The sequence below is a fragment of the Notolepis coatsorum genome (genome assembly GCF_963971535.1).
Source record: "Notolepis coatsorum genome assembly, chromosome: 2".
In the NCBI taxonomy this organism is placed as follows: domain Eukaryota; kingdom Metazoa; phylum Chordata; class Actinopteri; order Aulopiformes; family Paralepididae; genus Notolepis; species Notolepis coatsorum.
This window is the reverse complement of record NC_140166.1, coordinates 206,532,533-206,557,532: the sequence shown is the minus strand read 5'-3', so window position 1 is coordinate 206,557,532 and position 25,000 is coordinate 206,532,533. Positions and strand designations below refer to the sequence as shown.

General features: G+C 44.7%; 1 protein-coding gene across 1 annotated transcript in view; it reads left to right on the top strand.

Moving 5' to 3' along the window:
* ptprsa (protein tyrosine phosphatase receptor type Sa) overlaps window positions 1-25,000 on the top strand; it is a gene marked incomplete at its 5' end in the record, with an annotated part of 191,343 nt that overhangs the window by 133,539 nt on the left and 32,804 nt on the right. The window contains one exon of the mRNA XM_084308481.1: window positions 21,506-21,664. Coding sequence (XP_084164607.1) covers window positions 21,506-21,664 — 159 coding nt within the window. The remainder of the gene's footprint in view (window positions 1-21,505; window positions 21,665-25,000) is intronic.

Sequence of the window (25,000 nt, the reverse complement as noted above, 5' to 3'; positions counted from 1 at the left end):
TTCACTTTAAACAGTTCACGTCTTACCGTGCCCCTCTCTCTCCTCATCCGTCTCCTTCCTATTCCTCCTCCCTGCCTCCCACCGTTCCTCCCCCCTCAGGCTCCCCCGATCTTGAAGTACATCCCATTTGCCTCATTTTCCATCCATCATATTTTATGAGCGTCTGCCAAAGACGAGCACTTAGCTAAAGTGAGCGGAAGAAAAAGACAACATACATAATTGGTAACTGCTCTTTTAACCTCTTAAGCCCGACGAGACCGGCACCGGTCCCAAAATGACATCACGTCATAAATCAATCTCTCCAGAATGTATATTATCATCAATACGTTAGTTTACCAATAGGTTAACCCCCCCGCCACACACACACACACATACATACACACACACACGCACACACACACACACACACACACACGCACACGCACACACACACGCGCACACGCACACACGCAAACACCCATGGGTGGAAAGTAACTAATTGCATTTACTCTTGTTACTGTAACAAGTATTGTTAGTATTTTCTCTAGCATTTCTTTTTTATCTGTAATTTTACTTGAGTCTATTTAATTTTTTAAAGTATCATACTTCAAAATGTAGAATTCGTTCAAATTTAAGTTGCATCCGTCAAAGTGAAATATCGCAGGCGTTGACACTGTAACGCGGTCAATTAGCGAGGAGGAGGAGAACAACAGAACGGTGCTAAATCAGTTTAAAGATGTGGAGACGGACGAGCCAGGAACCAGCAGAGCTTTTAAACTAAACTCCCAGCGACTCCGATGACGCCGAATATGGATTCTAAAAATATGGTGATTCCCCCGGCCACATCGTAGAGAATCAAGGGACCACTTAAGCTTCAAATAGGTACTCAGAGGTATATGAGCTATGGCTTGTGTTCGCCTGGTTGTCTCGCTGAACTACAATAATGAGCTTGCTCGCTGCCAGACATTGAGTTGAGTTTTGACCGGGGAATAGAAACACGTTTTCAATGAGAATTTACAAATAAGGCTATTGTTTTTTTTTTTTTTTTTTTTATTGTTGTTATTTGTGAACACGAACAACTATCTTCAGAGTGGGAAAGGTATTAGGACTGTGAAAATTATATTTTTTTGCTGAAAGGATTCAAAACAACAACTCATAAGGGGGTTATTAATAAAAGATAACACTCTCTTTATGTTGCTACCTGTTCATAAATTGATGTGGAATTCAACTGCCTCAGGGGCCCACAGGGTTAGGGAGGCTAGCGGACTCTTAAAAGGGGGTCAGGGGACACCACTGCTGTTTACGTGGAGTAAACCTTCCCTACAGCACCACAGACCTGCGCCTCAAACCTCTTTACCACAAGCTGCCGCTGTTCTGCCCAATTATACTGCTTCCTCGAAAACTGCTGCCGTAGCGCGAATCGCCTATATCTTTTGACAGCTGGGTGACGTCACCCTATAGTTCACTCTGAACTCCAACAGGTGTACCGACATTTTATCATCTACAAATACATTCTGCTGCAAAACCAATTACATGCAAATATTTACATGCTTATACAGTTCAAAAGGTGCAATGAAAAACATATGTTTAAGATATTGTTTAAGGTATATCAACAAGACTCAACAAGACGTTCGTCAGCAAGGTGGCAGAATATTGTTGAGTGAACGATTGTGGGTCATGCGCATGCGTGCGCAAGCACAGGAGCGCTGGCAGCAGAATTCTGGTGTGCCGTAGAATTTGGCAGAACACCGGCCCATAACTCACAAAAGCTTTCAGTTTGTACTAACTGCAGTTTGCAGTTGAACCTATAATCTACTGCTCACTCCAGAGTCTGCCTTTCTTAGCATCTCCGACTACTGAACATGCCTATGGGCTGATCATAATCATCCACTCATGACTGGTGCACTGTTCTGTACACTTGAACAAAAAAAGCAGCAGCGAGACATTATCTCTATTATCTCTCCCACAACTTAGTACAGTAGCTCCACTTAGCTCCCCGTCTCTCCCTCTCGACGCAACACAAGTCCATCTAGCAGACACCTGCACAACATACTGTAGGCTCCACACAGCGATCCTCCATGATTTAACGCTGATCCTCATCATCACAACAATGCTTGCTACTGCATAATGTTAGCTAACTGCACAAATACAGCACGCCTGCATGACAACTGTAATCTAGTAGTGACACTTGTAAAACTGAGTCAAACCTTCTGAGAACGTCACTCCATTCTTCCAAACTGCTCTCTCTCTCTCTCTCTCTCTCTCTCTCTCTCTCTCTCTCTCTCTCTCTCTCTCTCTCTCTCTCTCTCTCTCTCTCTCTCTCTCTCTCTCTCTCTCTCTCTCTCTCTCTCTCTCTCTCTCTCACTGAGTCTAAACTAGTGTGTGTGAGGTTGGCACTAGAGTGGGAATGCGCCATCTCTCGGAGCGAGATCAAATAATGATTTGAAAATGTATATATTTTTTTATTTGTACACAGGTAATATTTATACTTACTCGTTTTATATAAAACATTTTATAGCATTTCCCATCTTTGCTGAGCAAGAGTTTTGTGTAAAAGGAATTAAAGGCTGAATATAGGCCGGGTGTATTCAATGATTGACGCATATAAGCCTGGGCTATTAATTTGAGTTTTAGGGTACGTAAAATGTAATCAAAGTAACAGTAATTTTTTCACTCTTTCCACCTCTGCAAACGTGAACATGCGGCGATATTTTTGTCACGAGAAGACGGCAGAGTTAGTGACTTGGAGGGAGTGTGTCCGTTTCCATAGAGGAGCCTTTTGTTTTGTTTTTTAACTTTATTGCCAACAGCAATACAATGACAGTACAGTACAGTAAAAATGACAATACAGACCAAAAAAAAGATATATAAAAAAAAGGGGGGGAAATAAATAAAATAAAGTAAACATTTACAAATAACTAACCTTGATTGGGTCCCTCCTCCAAAACATTCCTGCCTACTCAAATCTACCTACACATTTCCCTCTCTGTATATACATACCCATAATACACACTTGGACATTTCCCTCCATCCTGTCTCAAAGCAGTGTGTCCCTAAGCCTACCCAAGATAGCTAGTAATTGACCTCCATCTCCATCAGAGAGAGGCATCTTCAGCTGTAGCTGGGCTGTCATGTGTTCCATCATATGTTTCCATTGAGCAGTCGTAGGGGGCTCAGGTTTCATCCAGTTAATAGTAAAAAAAAAATAAAAAATTGCAATCATCAATAAGATGTGTAATATATAGTACTGATCCGTGTCCAACACTCGTTCACCCTGTATTTCTAACAGAAACAACATTGGGTCCATGGGGATGTCCGTTTCCAATATTTTCTCTATTTCTTCTTTTATATCATTCCAAAACGTCTGTATTTTTGGGCAGTCCCAGAATATGTGTGTATGATCCCCAACCATACCACATTCCCTCCAGCATTTGTTGGTAGAGTCCTTTTTGAAGACACATGCTGTCAATGGAGTTCTGAAGAATCTCATTTTGACCTTCCAATCAAATTCTTTCCATAACTGGCTTCCGATCCCCCTGTGACAGAGGAGCCTTTTTAGCACGTAGCGCGGCACGAGTGCTGCCGCTCAGCCGGAGTGGTGGTGTGTGCAAGTTGTGCGCCTTGGTTCCAGTTGAACGGAGCACAATGGGCTCCACGGCTAACCGCTAGCGATAAAGCTAGCATTAGCCGCGCTGCTTTTAAGCCGACAGTTGACATTCACACGTTCTGTCATCCGGCGCCTTTACATTCAAATGCTCTCAGCCTCTGTCACACCACCATCACCACCACACACATTATCTCTCTCTCTCCCTCTCTCTCTTTTTCTCGCTGTCTATATTGATCTATTCATTTATTTATCTCTGTCTGTCTATCCGTCTGTCTGTATTGATCTATTTATGTATCTATCTGTTTATCTATCGACGCATGCATTGAGACTGAATTGTAACAAGGACACCATTTAAAAAAAAAAAAAAGGCATTTATGGAATGTGAAAGTGACTCTAAAAACCATGGAATAGAATACGGTTATAAGGCTGCTGGGGACAAATATCAGACAATAGCCATGATTTGTTCTTCTTCTTTCGTGTAACGTCAGAGGTCCAACTCCGTATCTTGTAGCCATGCCCTTAACTCTGGTCCCACATCAAAGAGGCTGGCTTCCGAGGGTGGTTTGTATAGGGGGCAGATGGTCAGGATGTGGTCAACAGTCTGCTCAGGGTCTCCACACTCACATGCAGCGCTGTCTGCCAGGCCCCACTTCTTTAATGCTGCTTTAAAGCGACCGACCCCAGATCTTAAACGGTTCAGCAGAACCCATTGCCGGCGTGGAAGATCGTCTCCTGTGGCGCCATCTCCTGGATCCCAGATGTAGTGGTGGATACGGGTTGGCCAAGCACTCTCCCACTCTCTCTTCCAGGCTGCCGCCAGCCATCCATTTCTGGATAGGTCCTCAGTGGTGGAACGGAGCATCTCTTGTGCCACCTTGTTGTAGGGGTGGCGGGACTTGAGTCTGCTCATAGGTGCTGTTGTTGTTGTGGTGTTGTGTAGGGTGTGCCAGTCATGCTTCAATGCTTTCCTTGCTAGGGCGAGAGTGGCAGCCTCTCGTCATAGGCCAGCTGGTGCGATTCCTGCAAGGACTGGCAGCAGGAAGACGGGTGTAGCTTTCAGGCATCCAGTGATGATCCGGAGGGCGTTGTTAGTAGCCGCATCAACTTTTTTAACGTGTGGGCTTCTGCTCCAGACTGGGGCACAGTACTCCGCTGCCGAGAAGACCAGGGCTTGGGTGGATATTTCATTTCAACCTTTATTTAAAATCGTAAGCATCTGAGGTTTCCCTCATTTACAGAAACGACGATTGTACAGTACATAATAAAAACAATATTCACAGAAATTTAAACACCAGAGTAAAAAAAATTTAAAACTTTTAAAAATAATTTTAAAATATCAACTAAAACAGTTACAGGTAGTCACACAATGGTCTGAAATCATACATTTAAACATTCCAAGGGAAGGGAGAACCTCCAATTTTAGCGTGAGTTGAAGGACATTCCATGAGTTAGAGGCATCAAAGGAAAAGGCTGACTTCCCTAGCTCAGAACAAATCTGAGGAACCCTAAGAACCATCCAGTAATTCGATCGAGTTGAATAGGTTCCAATATTCCAATCTAACAGTGAGGAGATATAAACAGGTTGTTTACCAATAAGGGCTTTAAAAATAAATAAATACCAGTGTTTGTTGCGCCTTTCTGCAAGAGAAAGAAGGATATCCGAAGGGTCTTGGCAGTGGCTCCCCAGGTTGTACCAGCAAGGCGTAGGATCAGCGCAACCCTTGATGTTGTCTTTGCCCTGACATCTTCGAGGTGTTGTTTGAAGGACAGTGTCCGATCCAGACACACGCCAAAGTATTTTGGGGCTTGCTGGGACTCCAGACACTTGTGGTCAGCATATACCTCCAGTTCCCTCTTGGCGTCTCTGTTGCAGAGATGGTATGCTGCTGTAACGGTCTTGCTGGTGCTGAGCTGTAGGCGCCACTTTTGTAGATAGGCTACTAGGATGTCCATGTCTTGGTTAAGACCGTCCTCCAGTGCCTTCCATGTGGGTCTTCTCAGCATGATGGCAAGATCGTCCGTGTAGCCGTACTTTCTGGATGCTGTGACTGGGAGATGGTAGATGTAAATATTAAACAGCATCGGAGAAAGGACTGACCCCTGTGGGACACCGTTCCTCAGTCTTCTGAGCCTGCTGCGCTGGCCATCGCTGGTGTGTAGGACAAAACTGCAGTTAGACAGCATCTCCATGATAAACTTCACCATATGCCGATCAGGTACCATCCTCATCAGCTTCAGGTGGAGTCCACGGTGCCAGACAGTATCGTACGCGGCAGTCAGGTCCAGGTACACTACCCCCGCTTTCTCATTAGCCTGGAAGCTGTCCTCGATGTCTTGAGACAATAGTGTTACCTGGTCCACTGTTGATCTACCACGTCGGAAACCGGCCTTTTCCTGTGGGAGCTGTGTGTCAATTACTGGCTCAATGCGGCTATGGATCATTCTTTCCAATATCTTAAATGGAACATAGAGCAGCGAGATGGGTCGATATGCCTTGGTGTCACGATGGGGTTAGGTAGAATGCAATAATACAGAAAGGGAAGGAATGGAGGAGGCAGAGGCGAGGAGTGAAGCTTGGAGAATGATGTTTACTGTAGAATCCAGTGCAATACAAGGAAAAATACAGAAACTAAATAACAAACTTCACAATACAAAACAACAAACACTAAGACTTACTAGAGGGAGAACGGTGCGACACGACGTGGAGGAACAGGGGGTAACTGGAGGAATGTCGCCACAATGAAAGGGAGACAGACAGACACCTAAATACCCCGACTAATTACCAATTAAGAACACCTGGCCAACACAGAATCACAAACAACACCTAGACAATAAGCAAAGCACAACTAAACACAAAAGCAACTCCTAACAACCCAAAACCGTGTATGACATCACACCAGGGAAGGGAAAGACAATGACAGTACACACCATGACATCACATTAATCAAACTATTAATTATAGTTAACACAGTAGTCAGGATGTCCAGTGTACTGGAGCGCACCGATTGTTTGTCACCACTAGAGGGTGGTAGGGCGCCAATGTCAGGCCGAGGGCCAATGTCAGATCGAGGGCATTGCCCAAAGTTAGGTGGAGGGTACTGCCCAGTGTTACCATCCTGCCCAGTCCAGCCAGGACCGGGCCTAGGATCCTGACAGTACCCCCCCCTCAACGGGTGGCTTCCAGACACCCGAAAACAACGTCCATAAGCAGGTGAGGGAGGAAGCCGGAACCCCGGAGAGGACCCAGGGAGAGGACCCGAAGACGAGGGACCAGGAGGCCGAGCGAAAACCCCAGGAGGGGCATAGCAGCCAGGGGGGTAGAAAACGGGCGCAGATGCCCGGAGAGGGGGGGTGGGGACGGGAGCAGAGGCCCGGGGAGGAGGACTGGACCTGGGAACAGAGGTCCGACGAGGGGGGGTGGGGATGGGCACCGAGACCCGGGGAGGGGGGCAGAACCTGAGAACCGAGGCCCGGCGAGGGGGAGTGGGGACGGGCACCGAGGCCCGACGAGGGGGGGTGGGTACAGGTGTAGAAGCCCGGGAAGGGGAGCTGGACCCTGGAGCAGGATCCCGGGCGAGAGACCCTCCAGCCGCCGGACTCTGGGCCGGTTCAGGAGAGCCGGACCGGAGGTGCGGCGGCGACGACCCCTGGAGCAGGATCCCACGCAGACCACAGCGAAGACCACGGCGAAGACCCCGGCGAGGACCCCGGCGAGGACCAGGACGCTGATCACGGCGCAGAGCTGGACCAGACGGGGAGCCAGGATCCGTCGAAGAGCCGGGAGCCGGCACGGCAGCCGGACCAGGTGTAGGGGCCGGGCATGGCGTGGAGACCGGATCGGTCTCGGCGGCGAGGCGTGGTGTAGGATCCAGAGATGAGGAGCCAGGATCCGTCGAGGAGACGGGAGCCGGCACGGCAGCCGGACCAGGTGGAGAGGCCGGGCAGGGCGTGGAGACCGGATCGGTCTCGGCGGCGAGGCGTGGTGTAGGATCCGGGGATGAGGAGCCAGGACCCAGAGCAGAGGCTGGACTGGGCGTGGAAGCTGGACCAGCTGTGGAGGCCTTACTAGCCATACTAGCCTCGGGGGCTAGGCTAACTGTGGGCCCTGGACTCACTGTGGGAACTGTGCTAGCTGAGAATGCCTGGCTAGCTGCTGAGGCTAAGCTAACAGTCGGGGAGAGCCTAGCAGCTCCTGTCCTAATAGCCCTCCTAGACCTGCTAGCTGCAGAGACCTGACTAGCTTGGGACATCTGGTCCGTCTCAGCTACCAGGCTCACCCTGAACCTGGAGCCTAGGTTGGCAGTGGGCGTCTGGTTAGCTACTGTAGCGGGGCTAACAGGCGGAGCTAGGTTAGCTGGGAGTGGCTGGTTAGCTATTGACACGAAGCTAACGGGCGGAGCTAGGTTAGCTGGGAGTGGCTGGTTAGCTATTGACACGAAGCTAACGGGCGGAGCTAGGTTAGCTGGGAGTGGCTGGTTAGCTATTGACACAAAGCTAACCGGCGGAGCTATGTTAGCTGGGGATGCCTGGCTAGCTTGGGACATCTGGTCCGTCTCCGGTACTAGGCTCACCCTGAACCTGGAGCCTAGTCTGGCAGTGGAGACTGTGCTAGCTGGAGACATCTGGTCTGTCTCAGATACTAGGCTCACCCTGAACCTGGAGCCTAGTCTGGCAGTGGAGACTGTGCTAGCTTGAAACGGCCGGTTAGCTATTGAAACGAAGCTAACGGGCGGAGCTAGGTTAGCTGGGAGTGGCTGGTTAGCTCTTGACACTAAGCTAACCGGCGGAGCTATGTTAGCTGTGGACGTCTGGTTAGCTGTATGAGCGGAGCTAACGGGTAGAGCTGTACCAACTGGGGACGTCTGGCCATCTATAGTGGCGGAGCTAACAGGCGGAGCTGTGCTAACTGGAGACGACCGGTTAGCTATTGGCACGAAGCTAACCGGCGGAGCTAGGTTAGCTGGGAGTGGCTGGTTAGCTCTTGACACTAAGCTAACCGGCGGAGCTATGTTAGCTGTGGACGTCTGGTTAGCTGTATGAGCGGAGCTAACGGGTAGAGCTGTACCAACTGGGGACGTCTGGCCATCTATAGTGGCGGAGCTAACAGGCGGAGCTGTGCTAACTGGAGACGACCGGTTAGCTATTGGCACGAAGCTAACCGGCGGAGCTAGGTTAGCTGTGGACGTCCGACCGGCGATGGACATCCGAGCAATCTCAGCGGCTGTGGGAGGATCTAGGCTGACCGTAAGCCTGAGAACAGTCGGCAGACTAGCTACCCCAGCCTTCGGCTTATGCTTCTCCATGAGGACAGCAACATGTTCAGCCATCTCCCACATCGCCGTCTGCAGTGTCGGATTCTCAGTGGCGACCTGGTCGATCTTCCGGAGTAGGAACCCCCATTTGGCCAGTGAGTAACTCTTCATGTCACCGGCCATCAGGGCCAGGACAACAGTGATGGTATCGCTCGCCCTTCCTGCTGCATTCGTTAATGTTGGTGGCGACATTCTGTCACGATGGGGTTAGGTAGAATGCAATAATACAGAAAGGGAAGGAATGGAGGAGGCAGAGGCGAGGAGTGAAGCTTGGAGAATGATGTTTACTGTAGAATCCAGTGCAATACAAGGAAAAATACAGAAACTAAATAACAAACTTCACAATACAAAACAACAAACACTAAGACTTACTAGAGGGAGAACGGTGCGACACGACGTGGAGGAACAGGGGGTAACTGGAGGAATGTCGCCACAACGAAAGGGAGACAGACAGACACCTAAATACCCCGACTAATTACCAATTAAGAACACCTGGCCAACACAGAATCACAAACAACACCTAGACAATAAGCAAAGCACAACTAAACACAACTAAACACAAAAGCAACTCCTAACAACCCAAAACCGTGTATGACATCACACCAGGGAAGGGAAAGACAATGACAGTACACACCATGACATCACATTAATCAAACTATTAATTATAGTTAACACAGTAGTCAGGATGTCCAGTGTACTGGAGCGCACCGATTGTTTGTCACCACTAGAGGGTGGTAGGGCGCCAATGTCAGGCCGAGGGCCAATGTCAGATCGAGGGCATTGCCCAAAGTTAGGTGGAGGGTACTGCCCAGTGTTACCATCCTGCCCAGTCCAGCCAGGACCGGGCCTAGGATCCTGACACCTTGGGGTCTTCCGCAGGTTTGTTTGGCTTTGGCAGGGCAATTACAGAAGCACGATGCCAGGTCTTGGGGATCTTGCACCTCTGATAGCATGCAGAGAAGAATGCACAGAGCCAGTCAGATGTTGTTGTGCTCTGGTGGGTGATAAACTCCGGGTGGATGTTGTCACGGCCTGGAGATTTTCCCGTCTTGAGCTTACTCATGGCATCATCGAGTTCATCTGCTGTGAACTCTCCTGAGAGGTTGGAATCTGCACCGGCCACCTTGGAGAGGGAAGACACCTCCCGTGTTATCAGGCGGGTAACATCTTTGTCTGCGTCTGGGTAACGACCGTTCTGCAGGAGCTCGGAGGCGATGGCATCTGCAGTGACTGGGCAGCTTGGGGGCTTCGTACATCTGCCTGTAAGCTGGTTGATCGTTTGCCATGCCTTCCAACTAGAATGGGTAAAGTCAATTGATTCAACTACTTCAGTCCATCTGTCTCTACGCGTGGTGTCCAGTCTTTGGAGCAGTGCCGCTGCAGTTGCATCCACCTCTTCCCTGGAGCCAGCAATCTGGTGGTCTGTACTCCTCGTCCCAACCAGGGATGTAGTTCCTGTTGTAGCCGCGTGGGATGGTCTTCTTTGCCGCACCCAGGAGGACCCCACAGTAGGCCTCATAGGCGGCATCCACATCGGCTGCATCTGGGTCTGGCAGACCAGCTGACCTCTTATCCGTCTCCTGAGCAAATACCTCCCAGTTGGCCTTTCGAAAGTTCCATTTTTTGACAGGCTTCCCTAATACCGGTAGCACCAGTGATGGGACTTTAATGGTGGATGGTCGGTGGTGTGAGTCAGGAAACCTGTCTAGGACGCATCTTTCTGGTTTCATACGGCAAAGGCCATGTCTGGGTTGGTAGAGGTGTTCCAGCGTGCAGAGAAGAAGCTTGGCGGCTCCTTGGGGTCGTACAACAGCAGAGCATCGATGTTGGAGGCCCATTCGCTGAGCGCCTCTCCGTTAGGTGTTGTGTAGTTGTAACCCCAGTCTGTGTGTTGACAGTTGAAGTCACCAGCGTAGATGGTGGGTGCAGTTATGGACGGGAGGGACATAGCAGCCAGCTCTGATGGTGGGGGCTTATATACGTTGATGACTGAAGTTTCCTGGATTTGAGTAACCAGCCACTCGATGTTGGAGCCTAGTGGGGATTGGCTACTGGCTGACCAGCTTAGTTCAGTCCTCACGAAGGTTGCCACACCATGTTGCTTGTTGTGGATGGACCCGGCTAGATGGAAACCAGGCATCTTGAGGATGTTATCGTTTGTGCAGTGTGTCTCCTGCAGGAGCACCACCGCTGCCCCATTGGAATCAGCCAGGTGACGTTCAATCTCAAGTTTGGCACTGGCGAGGCCCTCGACATTGAGTTGGAGCACTGGTAGGCCGTGGTTTTCGATGGCCGGTATGACCGCCTGTCCTGAGTAGGACGCTCCACAGTACCTTGGCCTGACTGCTCGACGTTTAGTTGGCGACATTCGTTTCACAAGTTGGTCTTGCACCATCTCTTGCTACTTACAGGGAAGGCCTCGTGAAGGGTGTCGTCATCTTCCCTCTTCCCACCATCACCACCACACACATTGTCTCTCTCTCTCCCTCTCTCCCTCTCTCTCTTTTTCTCTCTGTCTGTATTGATCTATTCATTTATTTATCTCTGTCTGTCTATCCGTCTGTCTGTATTGATCTATTTATGTATCTATCTGTTTATCTATCGATGCATGCATTGAGACTGAATTGTAACAAGGACACCATTAAAAAAAAAAAAAAAAAAAAAAAAAGGCATTTATGGAATGTGAAAGTGACTCTAAAAACCATGGAATTGAATTTGGTTATAAGGCTGCTGGGGACAAATATCAGACAATAGCCATGATTTGTTGAAGATAATGGATGAATGATCACAAAGACAGCAATGACAGTCATTATGCTGCTTACACTGATAGATTCTTCCAACCCCAAAGAATTTCTCATTAATCCGATTGACAATAATAATATCATGTTTAAAGAAACACGGCAACATTATGTGAAATGCGCTTACTGTCTACTTACTTAGAGTCAGACAATAAGAAGATAGATAGCCTACCAATTTCCTCTCTGTTACGTAATTCAGAAAGCTATCCAGCTGCAAACTAGCCTAGCTTAGCAAAGATTTATGGAAGCAGATATGGACCACTACAGAGGTGTTTTTGGCGAACAGCTAGGCTAGTACTTCCATTAATTTGTGCTAAGCTAGGCTAGCTTCCAGCTGGATAGCTTTTTACTGAACGCACAGAGAGGAAATTGGTATCTATCTTCTTGTCTGACTCTGGATAAGACGGTAAGCTAATTTCCCATAATGTTGGTGTGTTCCTTTAAACATAATGTGTTCATTTTCCCTATCCTCTGTGTAACTGAAGAGAGGTTATGAAATGGCTAGAGTCACTTCCTGACAGAAAAGCTACAGGCTACGATTTAATGGACACCATGTTATTGAGGTATGCCACTCCTCAGACTGCTGCCCCTTGAGGTGTTTGTATAATTGGTTGGTTGAAATGGGGCAGTTCCCTAGGATATGGAATTTATGTCAAATTCCAGAAAATATCAAAGAATGTTCTCACCAGAGAACAGTCCCATTAGTCTTGTACCCACACTTATATTGGAAAGAATAATTAGTAAACAGATTACTCATGTATGGAAACAAATGATATAATCTCTTGTCAATCGGTGTGCTTACCGCAAGGACCATTCCACAGGGACTGCCCTTATCGAAATGACAGATCAATGGCTAGAACAAATTCCCCAAATTTAGGAAAATCTTTCTGTGTATTATTTATCTATCTATCTATCTATCTATCTATCTATCTATCTATCTATCTATCTATCTATCTATCTATCTATCTATCTATCTATCTATCTATCTATCTATCTATCTATCTATCTATCTATCTATCTATCTATCTATCTATCTATCTATCTATCTATCTATCTATCTATCTATCTATCTATCTATCTTTCGGGTTCTCCTTTTCTATCACCCCCTGCTGTCTCACCCCACCTCCATCATTTTCTCTTGCATTCCTCCCTCAGATTCTATCTATCCTCTTCCCGTCTCTCTCTCTCTCTCTCTCTCTCTCTCTCTCTCTCTCTCTCTCTCTCTCTCTCTCTCTCTCTCTCTCTCTCTCTCTCTCTGTCTCTGTCTCTGTCTCTGTCTCTGTCTCTGTCTCTGTCTCTGTCTCTGTCTCTGCTGTCATCGCTCCTTCTCCGGAGCGACGTGCTGTTTTCAACTTGTAGGAAAGAACAAACAGCTTTTGTTGTTGGGTTTGTGTGAAGGAGGCTATTATATGGTGGTTATTGGTGGCGGACGCTCATACACAGTCTGCACACGAGACACACACATACACACACACACACATACACACACACACACACACACATGCACACATAGTGTGTTTACAAAGCAGCTATCAGCGTGCCCATCCATATGTATGCGTCTCCCGTGGTGACATGGAACCTTCTAGAGCCATAAATTCTTTAAAAAATATATATATCAGCCAATCGTTGGTTGCTTCCCTGCAAAGCGCCTCAGCTGCAGAACACAGAACCTTGGAATGGCCAGAAAAGAAAGACAAAAAAATAACTAGGCCAGTTGGCTTTTAATTACAGCGCTTATTTATTCATTTATTCAGGGGGGAAAACTCTGCCAGGGAAGCATTGAAATGCAAACGCTGTCTCCTTTCGAAATCTTCCAGGAAGATGGGGGGGGGGGGGGGGGGGCGTAGAGGACAGGGAGATGTGAGGGACTGATGCTTTTCTCCCCTCTCTCTCTCTCTCTCGCTCTCTCGAAGACGGGAAGAAAATCGTCCTCTCTTGTGTGTTGACGGGTGTTTTGTAGGCGCGTCAGCTGGCAGACCAACACAGCTGGCCGCTGTAACGTGTATCCCCTGCATGTTTAAGTGGCTTCTACACAGAGACATGAAGCCAAGAGCGTGTTTTAACAGCTCTGTCCATGTTTAGGTTTCCCTGAGCATCACTTTTACTCTGTAGATTTGACACAATCCCCAGCTCATCTGGTTTACCAGACCTCAATTAACCTTTGGTGTTATTGTCTATAGGCCTACACACACACACATGCCATTTCATGCGTGCACACACTCGTAGACACACATGCACACACACACACACACACACACATGCATACAGGTACGTGTCTGCCGATCTACGATTGATCAACTACATCGTAGACAGATCTTCTGATCAAAATAGGTTTAATAGTAAAAACAATTAATACAAAGTACATGTTGGTTAAATGAGCTTTGGCTGAGAGCAGTGCTCTCATCGTGGCCAGCTAGGAGAGACACTGAGGAAGAGAAGGAGACACTGGGTCTCATTCCCGAAATTTTTTCAAAGATATATTCTGGAAGACTTATCTTGGAACCACTGAGACATAATCAATGACAAGTTCACTGAGTCCTGAACGTGCTGGTAATATGTCTTAAGTGGCTGAAAAGGTCGCACAAATTATATGATCTGATATCTGCTTGGAGAATGGCATTCTGTCTTAAACTCGAAAGCGCGTTCCCGTTCAGGTAATTTGCATACAAAACAACGCCTCCAGAGCTCTTTATAAGGCAACTAGTGACGCAGCTGTGTGCAAATGGAATGGCGGAAGTGCTTTGCGAGTCTTGCGAGCCGTGTGATTACGAAACCTAGCGTCAGTCAGTGCCAATCAGAGAGCGTCTCCGAGAAATGCGGCTAGGTTTCGTAATCACGCTTGTGCGCCATCAAAACTAGATTAGATTAATGTCATGGCATCATATACAGCTTGCGGTACACCTGCCGCAGCGTGCGCGCACACACACACACACACGCGCGCGCGCAGTACTGTATATGAATGAATGAATGAATGAATGAAATATAATATATATAGCCTACGGCGGGCATAATGAATGAACGCAGTATGGCTTATTATTCCATAATTAAGCCTATAGGCTACTGTTCATTCGTAGGCACACACAAGACTTGTTATGGAATATTAATGCAGTCTATTTCCACCGATTAGCTTTAGTTCTTATTTATTTATCCACTGTCATTTCAGTGTTGGTGTATAGGCTATATAGTGTATTTCAATATAAGTTTAATTGATTAATGATATATTCGAAGGAATGCAGGTTTATAGCTATATCAACCCCCTCCAATGTACAGTAAATTACCAAGTATGGTTTTGTCAATATTCCAATGTACAGTTTTGCTTGTACAGTGTAAGTCTATCCCCCACCCACCCCTCCTACCCAACCTCCTCCAACAGTTTCTACGTCAAATGTACTCTCTTTTCTGGACTATTTTTGTATCACAAACAGTACTGTATTTGCAAATCTGGTATGTCATAAATGTATAGATGTAGCAGTACTGTCTATCTGTGTCGTGTGTGTCATATATGTTAATATGAATTGAAAATGGGGGACCCTGATGTAAACAAGATGAAATTCTTTCTCTGGTCTGCATCCTCTTATGTAATTGAGCTGTACTGTACTGTACCCATTCTGCAATCTGTTAATAAAGTTTTCAATCAATCAATCAAACAAAGGTCTGTCCCATTGTATACCAATCAATGGGATACATTGCATGTTGACCTGCCGATATCCCTTCGATATGACAGACATCCATGGAATTAAATAATTATAATGATAATAAATACGACACTATTTGTATCATTAACCATTATGTTTTACATTTATAGTCATGCCTCAATGAACCATGTCCGAAAATAAATAATCGATCGCCGCAGATATAGCTATAGTGGAATAGACTATTAATATTCCATATACCGTCTTGTTATTATTATATTATTTATTGTTGGTTTTATTTATTTATTACATTGCTTGCGCACATATTTTATTTAACCTTTATTTTACCGCATAGTCACTTGAGATCGATCTCTTTTTCGAGCAAGACCTGGCCAAAATGGGAGCAAAACGAAAACAAACATACAAATACACAAAACACAGACAGAGACATAAAAGGCAAAGTGGGGCAAGCAGACCAGGCTGCAGAAACAAATTAGTGGGGGGGCATAAAATGTTCTCGGGGGGGCACAATGGTTTTTCAACACGGGGTCCCTTTTATACGTTTCAGCTGGGACAGCGGCACTGTGGCTTGCTTGGCGCTGCCCACGGTGCTGAACTAAACAGCAGAGAGGCAATTGAAAAACCAAATTTCTAATCTTAAGAACTTTCACTTATACAAAAACAGACTGAACGGATATATAGACCTGCTGGGGCAGCGGACTGAGAGCAGGGGACACAAGCAGGCTGGGTAAGATGGTCAAGAAGGCCAGTAGCGTGGTTGGGGTGGAGCTGGACTCTAGCGAGGGTGGCGGAGAGGAGGAACCTTGCTAAGCTCCAGGCCATCAGGGAAAACCCCTCCCTCCCACTATACACAGACTTGGCTGACAGGAGGAGCATGTTATAGGCTCACACTACCTAAATGCAGCACTGAACGGCACAGGAAGTCCTTCATTCCGACAGCCATCAGACTATACAATGCATCACTGTGCCTCACTGCATCACTGAGCACAGAGTGGCAGTTACCATCTTCCTGGACTCTTACTTTTTAAACAGCACTGTGCATTATTACACCTACTGTAGACTTCAGTATATTTTTACTGTATTTTTTACTGTATCTTTTATTCTATTTTTATTCTATTTTCTATTCTTAGGCCATTTGTTTTGTTATTCTTATTTGTGACTTGTTCTGTCTAAATGTTTAATGTTGAGTGATTTGCAGTGTCAAATTTCCCTCAGGATAATACATTTCTATTCTATTCTATTCTATATCTTTGAAAAATCTCCATTTATTCAACACTTCTGAATTCACTGACAAACTGAACTGAACTGACAGAAATAAGGTGCATAAAAAAGCAAACAAAATTCCTCCACCATCATAAGTAGAGCGGCAAGTGGCGTTTGGGGACAGAGTGAAATCTTCTTAAAACACTGCCCCTCCACTCATTCCTGAACTTTTTTGTTAAGTCCTTCTCAAATGCCAACTGAAGGGCCCACTAGGGCTGTCCCCGACTAAGGATTTGGATAGTCGACTTTGATTGAATTTTTTTTTTTTATTTATTTTTTTTTACCAGGGTGGGCACAGCTGACTCAGTGGGCGGGCCCGGCCCCCTAATGCCCGCCCATGGCGCCGGGACTGGGGGCAAGGGGATACATTTGAGCTGCAGCAAACAAGATTGAATGGGATTGGGGGAGATTGGAGGGTAGGGTAAAAAGGTAGAAAGAGGATGGAAGGTGAGGGTTTGCAGGAGGTTGCTGGGGAGAGAAGGTCAAGTTAAAAATATAGAATATAACACCACATTATGCAGTGAAGCATCGACATTCTCCCATCTCATTCTTTAAAATGCCCTTCATTTGAACTTTAAAATCAGATATGGTAGTGAGGGCCTGCAGTTTCAATGTTTTTTGAAGTCCATTCCAGGCAGAGGGTGCAGAGAACATGAAGGCCCTTTTTCCAAACTCTGTGCGGGTTCTGGGTACTGAGGCATATAAATAGTCCTGGGATCGTAAGCTGTAAAATGGGTTTGATGTGATGGTGAGGTATGAACCGAGGTAAAAAGGGAGCTGACCAATAATTGCTTTATAAATGAAGGTGTACCAATGAAGCAGTCTATGGGGAGTCAAGGACGGCCAGTTAACTTTAGCATACAGAGTGCAATGATGGGTAAGTGATCTATATCCGGTAATAAATTACGCATTTGATGTCGGAAAAATAAATAATATGGATTCATCTGATCACAGGGCAGCTGGATTAACCATATCTGAACCAGCTATTTTGGACAAATGTATAATTACTTTAATTACTCAGATATTCAAACACAATTATGCAATTATTGTGAAATGATTGAAAATAATAATTATTTAATGCCTTCTGTGGAATTTGTATTTCTTATTTGTTACATATCTGCTTTAATGATTAATTATACATTTGAAAGAATGCAGGTCAACATGCAATATATCCCATTGATTGGTATACAATGGGACAGACCTTTGTTTGATATAGCTATAAACCTGCATTCCTTCAAATATATCATTAATCAATTAAACTTATATTGAAATACACTATATAGCCTATACACCAACACTGAAATGACAGTGGATAAATAAATAAATAAGAACTAAAGCTAATCATGTGGAAATAGACTGCATTAATATTCCATAAGTCTTGTGTGCGCCAGTATAGCCTACGTGTCTAATGAATGAACAGTATATAGGCTTATATTATTCTAATTACTTGTTTCATTAGGATTTAGTAGATACTATATATATGCTCTGCCCTACGTACAGTATAAGTACAGTCTGTACTTATACTGTATGTAGGGCAGAGCATATATAGTATCTACTAAATCCTAATGAAACAAGTCATTAATGGAATAATAAGCCTATACTGCGTTCATTCATTATGCGCGTAGGCCAGGGCTATTCAACTGGCGGCCCGCGGGCCAGATCCGGCCCGCGGGATGATTCTGACCGGCCGCCAAAGATTACATGATAATAAAAAAAAATAAAAAAAAATAAAAATAAAATATTTTTCTTTAATATTTTTTTTTTTTTTTTTTTTTTACTTTTTTTTTTTCATGTCAACGTTAACACGCACAATTGAGCCAAAAGTCACTCAATTAATGACATATTTCATTGATAAATTGAGGGAAAACTTTGCAAGTCGATTTGATGAATTTGACATGTCCAGAGAATTGATGCATTTTGTGAGCAACCCATTTGCCAATGTAGCTGCTATTTCCACAAAAGGACAAGAGTTCCTTGCATCACTTCACATTGATGAAGGTCTCCTGCAACTTGAAATAATTGACATGCAAGCATCATCTGCTCTGAAGCAGGCACTTGAGAATGAATCCACCACAACATTTTGGATAAAGTGTATTCATGTCAAGACATTCCCCAAAATAAAAACGCTGGCAATATCTGTGCTAACAATGTTTGGCTCAACATACACCTGTGAATCCAGTTTCTCTCACATGAATGCCATTAAAACAAGCAACCATGCCTCCTTGACAAATGAGCATTTGCATCACTGTTTGCGGGTAGCCCTCACTTCCTATGAACCCTCTTTCTCTGCCATTGCCCAGTCAAAGAAGTGCAATCGCTCTCATTAGATGTGTGTATGTAGGCTAGGCCTGTCTGCCCCCCACCCCCCTGATGTTTGAGAGTTAAGAGTCGACAATAAGTGCTAATAAGATGCTGTGATTTGCTGTTGTTGCACAGAAATTAAGCACTTTTTCATAAGCTCAGCTGCACTATAAATGTGTTTTTTTGTTCAAGTGTTGATGTTAGAATGTTCAGATGCACATCATGCACTTGTTTGTTTTTATATTGAAATGTTGAAGAGGAGATGTTGCAGTTGTTGCACAGTCATAAATGAAGCACTTTTTGCAGGAGATGTTGCAGATGTGGCACATAAATGAAGCACTTTTTTTGAAAAGTATACTACTTTTGCAATGTAGTTAAAGGGGAACTATCTTATAAATGGCCTTTTTCAGTGTTTAGCATTGTTTCCTAGCTATGTGGACTTATATTAATATGATCTATGTCTCTAATTCTCATATTGGCGCATTCTTCCAATTCTCCTCTCACAATATTCACCCTCACTGAACTGAGTCATCTGAAAATGTGCTGATTTGTGATGTCAGAGAGACACCGCTGCATGATAATCAGCTGAGTTTCCACACAGTTCCCACTGTGGTTGGAGCCCATGAGGCTCAAAACGGCTTAAGATCTTGAGGTAGAAAAATGCTGTTTTTGAGTACTTGATTAGAAATACAAAACAATGAATTAAAAAAATAATAATTACAGAGGTGTTCCATAGGAATTGTGTAAAAGTGCCCAAATAGTGAAAGAAATAGTAAAATAGTTCCCCTTTAAATAAAAGTTGTGAAAATGTGGTTGCGTGTTGTGTCAAGTGTACATATATTCATAGCACGGGGAGGCGCCGTGGCAGTCCGGCCCCTGGCCCCTTGGGTTTCTGACAATGTGGCCCCCTGAACAATTTAGTTGAATAGCCCTGGCGTAGGCTATGCAGTACTGCAGTATATATGACAATACAATTAATCAAATCTAATTTCGATGGGTCGCAAAACGCTTCCGTGTCCATTTTCACACGACTGCATCATTTTGCCTTATAAGGAGCTCTGGAGGCGTTGTTTTGTATGCAAATGACCTGAACGGGGACGCGCGTTCATGTTTCAGACTGGTGCCATTCCCCAACGCAGATATCTCAGGTGCGAACGTTTGAGCCACTTAAGACATATTACCAGCGTGTTGAGGACTCAGAGTGAACTTGTCATTGATTCTGTCTCAGTCGGTTCCAAGATAAGTCTTCCAAGAGAACTCTTTGGAAAATATTGGGGAATGAGACCCAAATTATTATCATTTGGAGTCGCAAATCGATGTTGCGCTACGGAGCGTGCACGTGCGTGTGTGTGTGCATGTACAGTATAATAATAATAATAATATTAATTCATTTAATTTATAGAGCGCTTCTCAGTAACCCGAAGTTGCTGACAGTAGGCAGAAAGAAAAGAAAAACAAAGAAACAAAAGAAACATAGAACCACAAGGGAAACAGGGAACAATATGAAATACACAGGAACATAGAGCCACAATAACAAACAATAACAACAGGATGGAGGAGGGTGGTTATGGGTAGGGGAGGTTAAATGCTAGGGAGAACAGGTGGGTTTTGAGACAGGATTTGAAGGTGGAGAGTGAGGGAGAGTCTCTGATGATCTCAGGGAGGGGGTTCCAGAGTCGGGGTGCAGCACATGAGAATACAGTATACAGTATCAGCTGCTGCATCGTTAATGAACTACATTTATATGGAATTCGTTAATCTATTCTTAATCTATTCCACTATATCTCGTGATTGGGTTATTAAGATGCAGCAGGTGGGGCAGGCGGCTTAGTGAAGAGACTGTACATGTGTGTGCGTGTGCGTGTGTGTGTGTAATGCTGAATGCAAAACGTAATTGTCGTATTTATTATCATTATAATTATTTAATTCCGATGATGTCTGTAGAATGGACGTAATCACCAACTATTTATCCCAAATGAAGCATTTTTACCAGTTCCATCACCTGTGCATTGTATGTTACTATTGCACTTTACTATTACATTTGCACTCTGGTTGGATGTTGTATTGTACTTGTGCTGTATAATGACAATACATTTTAATCTAATCGAATTGTGATCAGTCGCAAATCGGTTCCGCACTACCTGTTGAATACAAGGATCAACACAGCAGACCCTCTCACTTCCGTTTTGCACACGGCCCTGGCCTTATAAGGAGCTGTCTGGGCGTGTCTGTATGCAAATTCAGGGCTACGGGCACGCGTTGCCTGTTTAAGAATGAGTGACGTACTCCATTCAGCTGCGAAAAATTTTGCCCACTTACGAAGACCCTTTCACACGTTCAGGAATCCGGATGTCGGAGGATTTTTGTAAATGTGTTGGTACGAAATTTTTTACGAAGATATTTACAAAGGCACTTACGAACACGTTCGAGAATGAGGACCAGTGACCTTAAGTAGAGAGAGTAGAGCCCCTGGCCTCTCACCTGGGTGTGAACTAAGTTATTCTTTGGGGTAACCAAAAGGATTCCTCCACAACACCCACCTGCTCCTTCTCCTCCACCATCATCTCTAACCAGTCTTTCTGTGTCTTTCAGAACGGCTCCAGTGAGAAGCGGGAGGTTCGGCAGTTCCAGTTCACGGCGTGGCCCGACCACGGCGTCCCCGAGTACCCCACCCCCTTCCTGGCCTTCCTCCGCCGGGTCAAGACCTGCAACCCGGCCGACGCCGGACCCATCATCGCCCACTGCAGGTCAGTGGCCTGAGGAGTATGACTGAGAGAAACAGTGTGTAGGTATTGTGCTGGGACCCCAGTTTCCATCAGGAACTGTAGCGTACAACTTGGATAGCGGCTGCGTTTCCAGCGTGAATGTTCATTGTCAGTGTTTTGATGAACTGACTATAGTGACAGGATTGAGTGTGGAAAGACCATGGCTTGACGGATATATTGGTGCACACAGCTGATATTGCAGTAACGTTTGTTTGTTATTTTACCCTGCCTGACAGCAGTAACGTTTGTTATTTTTTACTCTGCCTCACAGCAGTAATGTTTGTTATTTTTTACCCTTCCTGACAGCAGTAACATTTGTTATTTTTTACTAGGGATGCTCGATATTGGCTTTTTTACCGATACCGATATACCGATATTGTCCAACTCTTAATTTCCGATACCGATATCACATTTTAATGCCGATATCGGCCGATAATATCGGACATCATTTCGTTAGAAATGTAAAAAAAATTCAATAAAATTCAATAAAATTTAAAACCGATACCGATATTTTCCGATATCACATTTGAATGCCGATATCGGCCGATAATATCGGTAGGCCGATAATATCGGACATCCCTATTTTTTACCCTGCCTGACAGCAGTAACGTTTGTTATTTTTTACCCTGCCTGACAGCAGTAACATTTGTTATTTTTTACCCTGCCTGACAGCAGTAACGTTTGTTATTTTTTACCCTGCCTGACAGCAGTAACATTTGTTATTTTTTACCCTGCCTCACAGCAGTAACGTTTGTTATTTTTTACCCTGCCTCACAGCAGTAATGTTTGTTATTTTTTACCCTGCCTCACGGCAGTAATGTTTGTTATTTTTTACCCTGCCTCACGGCAGTAATGTTTGTTATTTTTTACCCTGCCTCACAGCAGTAATGTTTGTTATTTTTTACCCTGCCTCACGGCCAGGGGAGGAAATTAGGCCACTTTACTCGCCAAATGCGAGTATTTTTTACGTTTGGCGAGTGATTCATGAAGACCACTCGCCAGTCTGGCGAGTTGACAGTGCCACGAGAGCACTGCACAAGACCCGCGGACATATATGTTTAATAAAAGTTCCCGCAGTACTGGCCAACCCGCGGACATATATAATGTTTAATAAAAGTTCCCGCAGTACTGGCCAACCCGCGGACATATATAATGTTTAATAAAAGTTCCCGCAGTACTGGCCAACCCGCGGACATATATAATGTTTAATAAAAGTTCCCGCAGTACTGGCCAACCCGCGGACATATATAATGTTTAATAAAAGTTCCTGCAGTACTGGCCAACCCGCGGAAATATAGAATGTTGAATAAAAGTCCTGTGGTACTGGCCATCAGTCAAGGAAGCACTCGCAAACAGATAACGTTAAACACAGAAGATGGAAAACAGACAGATTGAGCAACGGGGAACTGCATCCAACCCTAGTACAACTCTCGAGTCCAAGGCAAAGACACATTTAAATTACAGAGGTATGTATTGCGCACCGGACTACGACGTAAGGTTAGACATTTTATTTCATGCTCAAAAGCCCCTGGCTTGCACATCGCAGTCACGAAAGGGGCGAGCTCAACCAGTGCACAACAGCAGACCAACCCAACTGACGTTACCACAACACTTGACGGTATTTCACAGCACTGTCGTAAGGCCACCGTGCTGTCTTAAAGGCACAGTGAACACTCGGATGCATACACAACATTGACGTGGCTTGACAACCGAGGTTCAAAGTTAACTTGATTGACTGATTGAAAACTTTATTAACAGATTGCAGAATGGTACAATACAGTACGGCTCAATACACACAATTGTTAAGGGGATGCAGACCAGAGAAAGACTTTCGTCTTGTTTACATCAGGGTCCCCCATTTTCAATTCATCATAACATATGACATACACGACATACAGATAGACAGTACTGCTACATCTATACATTTCACATCTATCTATCTATACACTTCACAACATACTTCGGTTTTTTTCTTTCACTGCCCAACCCAGTCCAACCCAGCATCTTTCACTGCCCAGTTCAGCCCAACCCAGTCCAGAATAGATCCCTCTTTCATGTTAATATGTGTTATGCTAATATTGTGAAGAGTAGAGACTGTTATTAATGTTTTATGCTAATAAATATTTTAAAGAGTAGAGAGACGGTGTGATTATTACTATGATTGAAAATCAATTTAGACGAAGACATACAAAGAAGTAATTATCACAATTAGCGATTTTTTTTGGCTGGTAAAAAATCAGTTTGTCTGGTAAAAAAAATCAGATACTCGCCAGTTGGCTGGTAAGCCAAAAAGTTAGTTTCCTCCCCTGCTCACGGCAGTAATGTTTGTTATTTTTTACCCTGCCTCACGGCAGTAATGTTTGTTATTTTTTACCCTGCCTCACAGCAGTAATGTTTGTTATTTTTTACCCTGCCTCGCAGCAGTAACCATTGTTATTCTCCACCCAAAACCTTGGGTCAGCAAGGAAAACATAATACACGTCTGTTTCCCCAGGGTTATTGCAACCAACCTCACTAATCCTCACTAAATGTAGCCAGTCGTAGATGGTACACGGCTCCAAGAACAGGCTGCCCATCCATCCCGCTGCACAATAGGCCGTACACAACATATTGTCAGATAGCTAAATGTATAGCTGGCTATACACACAGCAGGATTTCACAGCTAAATCTTCCATTGACAGCTCTCAGTGATTTATGTGCGCGTTCAACCAGCAACGCAATTCATCATCCGAGTCGGCTCGACTCAACGCAGTCTGGGTGCTCGGTACCGTATGGTAGTTATAAGAGAAACACTGACTAGACTGATGAAGACATGTGGGAAATTGCAGTACCGGGTTTTTAAAAGCACAAGACACGTGTAATTTATATACATTATTCACCACCACAGTGACAAAGTAAAAGTTGAGGGATATAAAATCATTTGAGTTGGAAAAAAAGTTCAAAAGTATTCCCTTGAAGATGAGCACTCTGTGGCTCATCCAACTATAACGTTACTTTGTTCACATGTTTTACATTTCACATTACAGTGAAACGCTTGGTTCTGTATGAGATTGTGCTTCATACAGTAAAAGAGTAAAAGACCAAACACTATACAAAATAAACAATATACAAAACAAAAATGTACAAAATGCTAAATTCTAAAATTAGGTAGAAGAGGTCGTGCAAAAATAAATAGATCAAATATGGTGTAATGTTTAAAAAGTGTTTAAAGTGAATGTTTAAAGTGAGTGTGTGTGTGTGGATGTTGTGTGCAATGAATGTAGAATGGATTAATTATGTTACATTGTTACATGATGAGGTAAACAAACTCCAAACAGCTTAC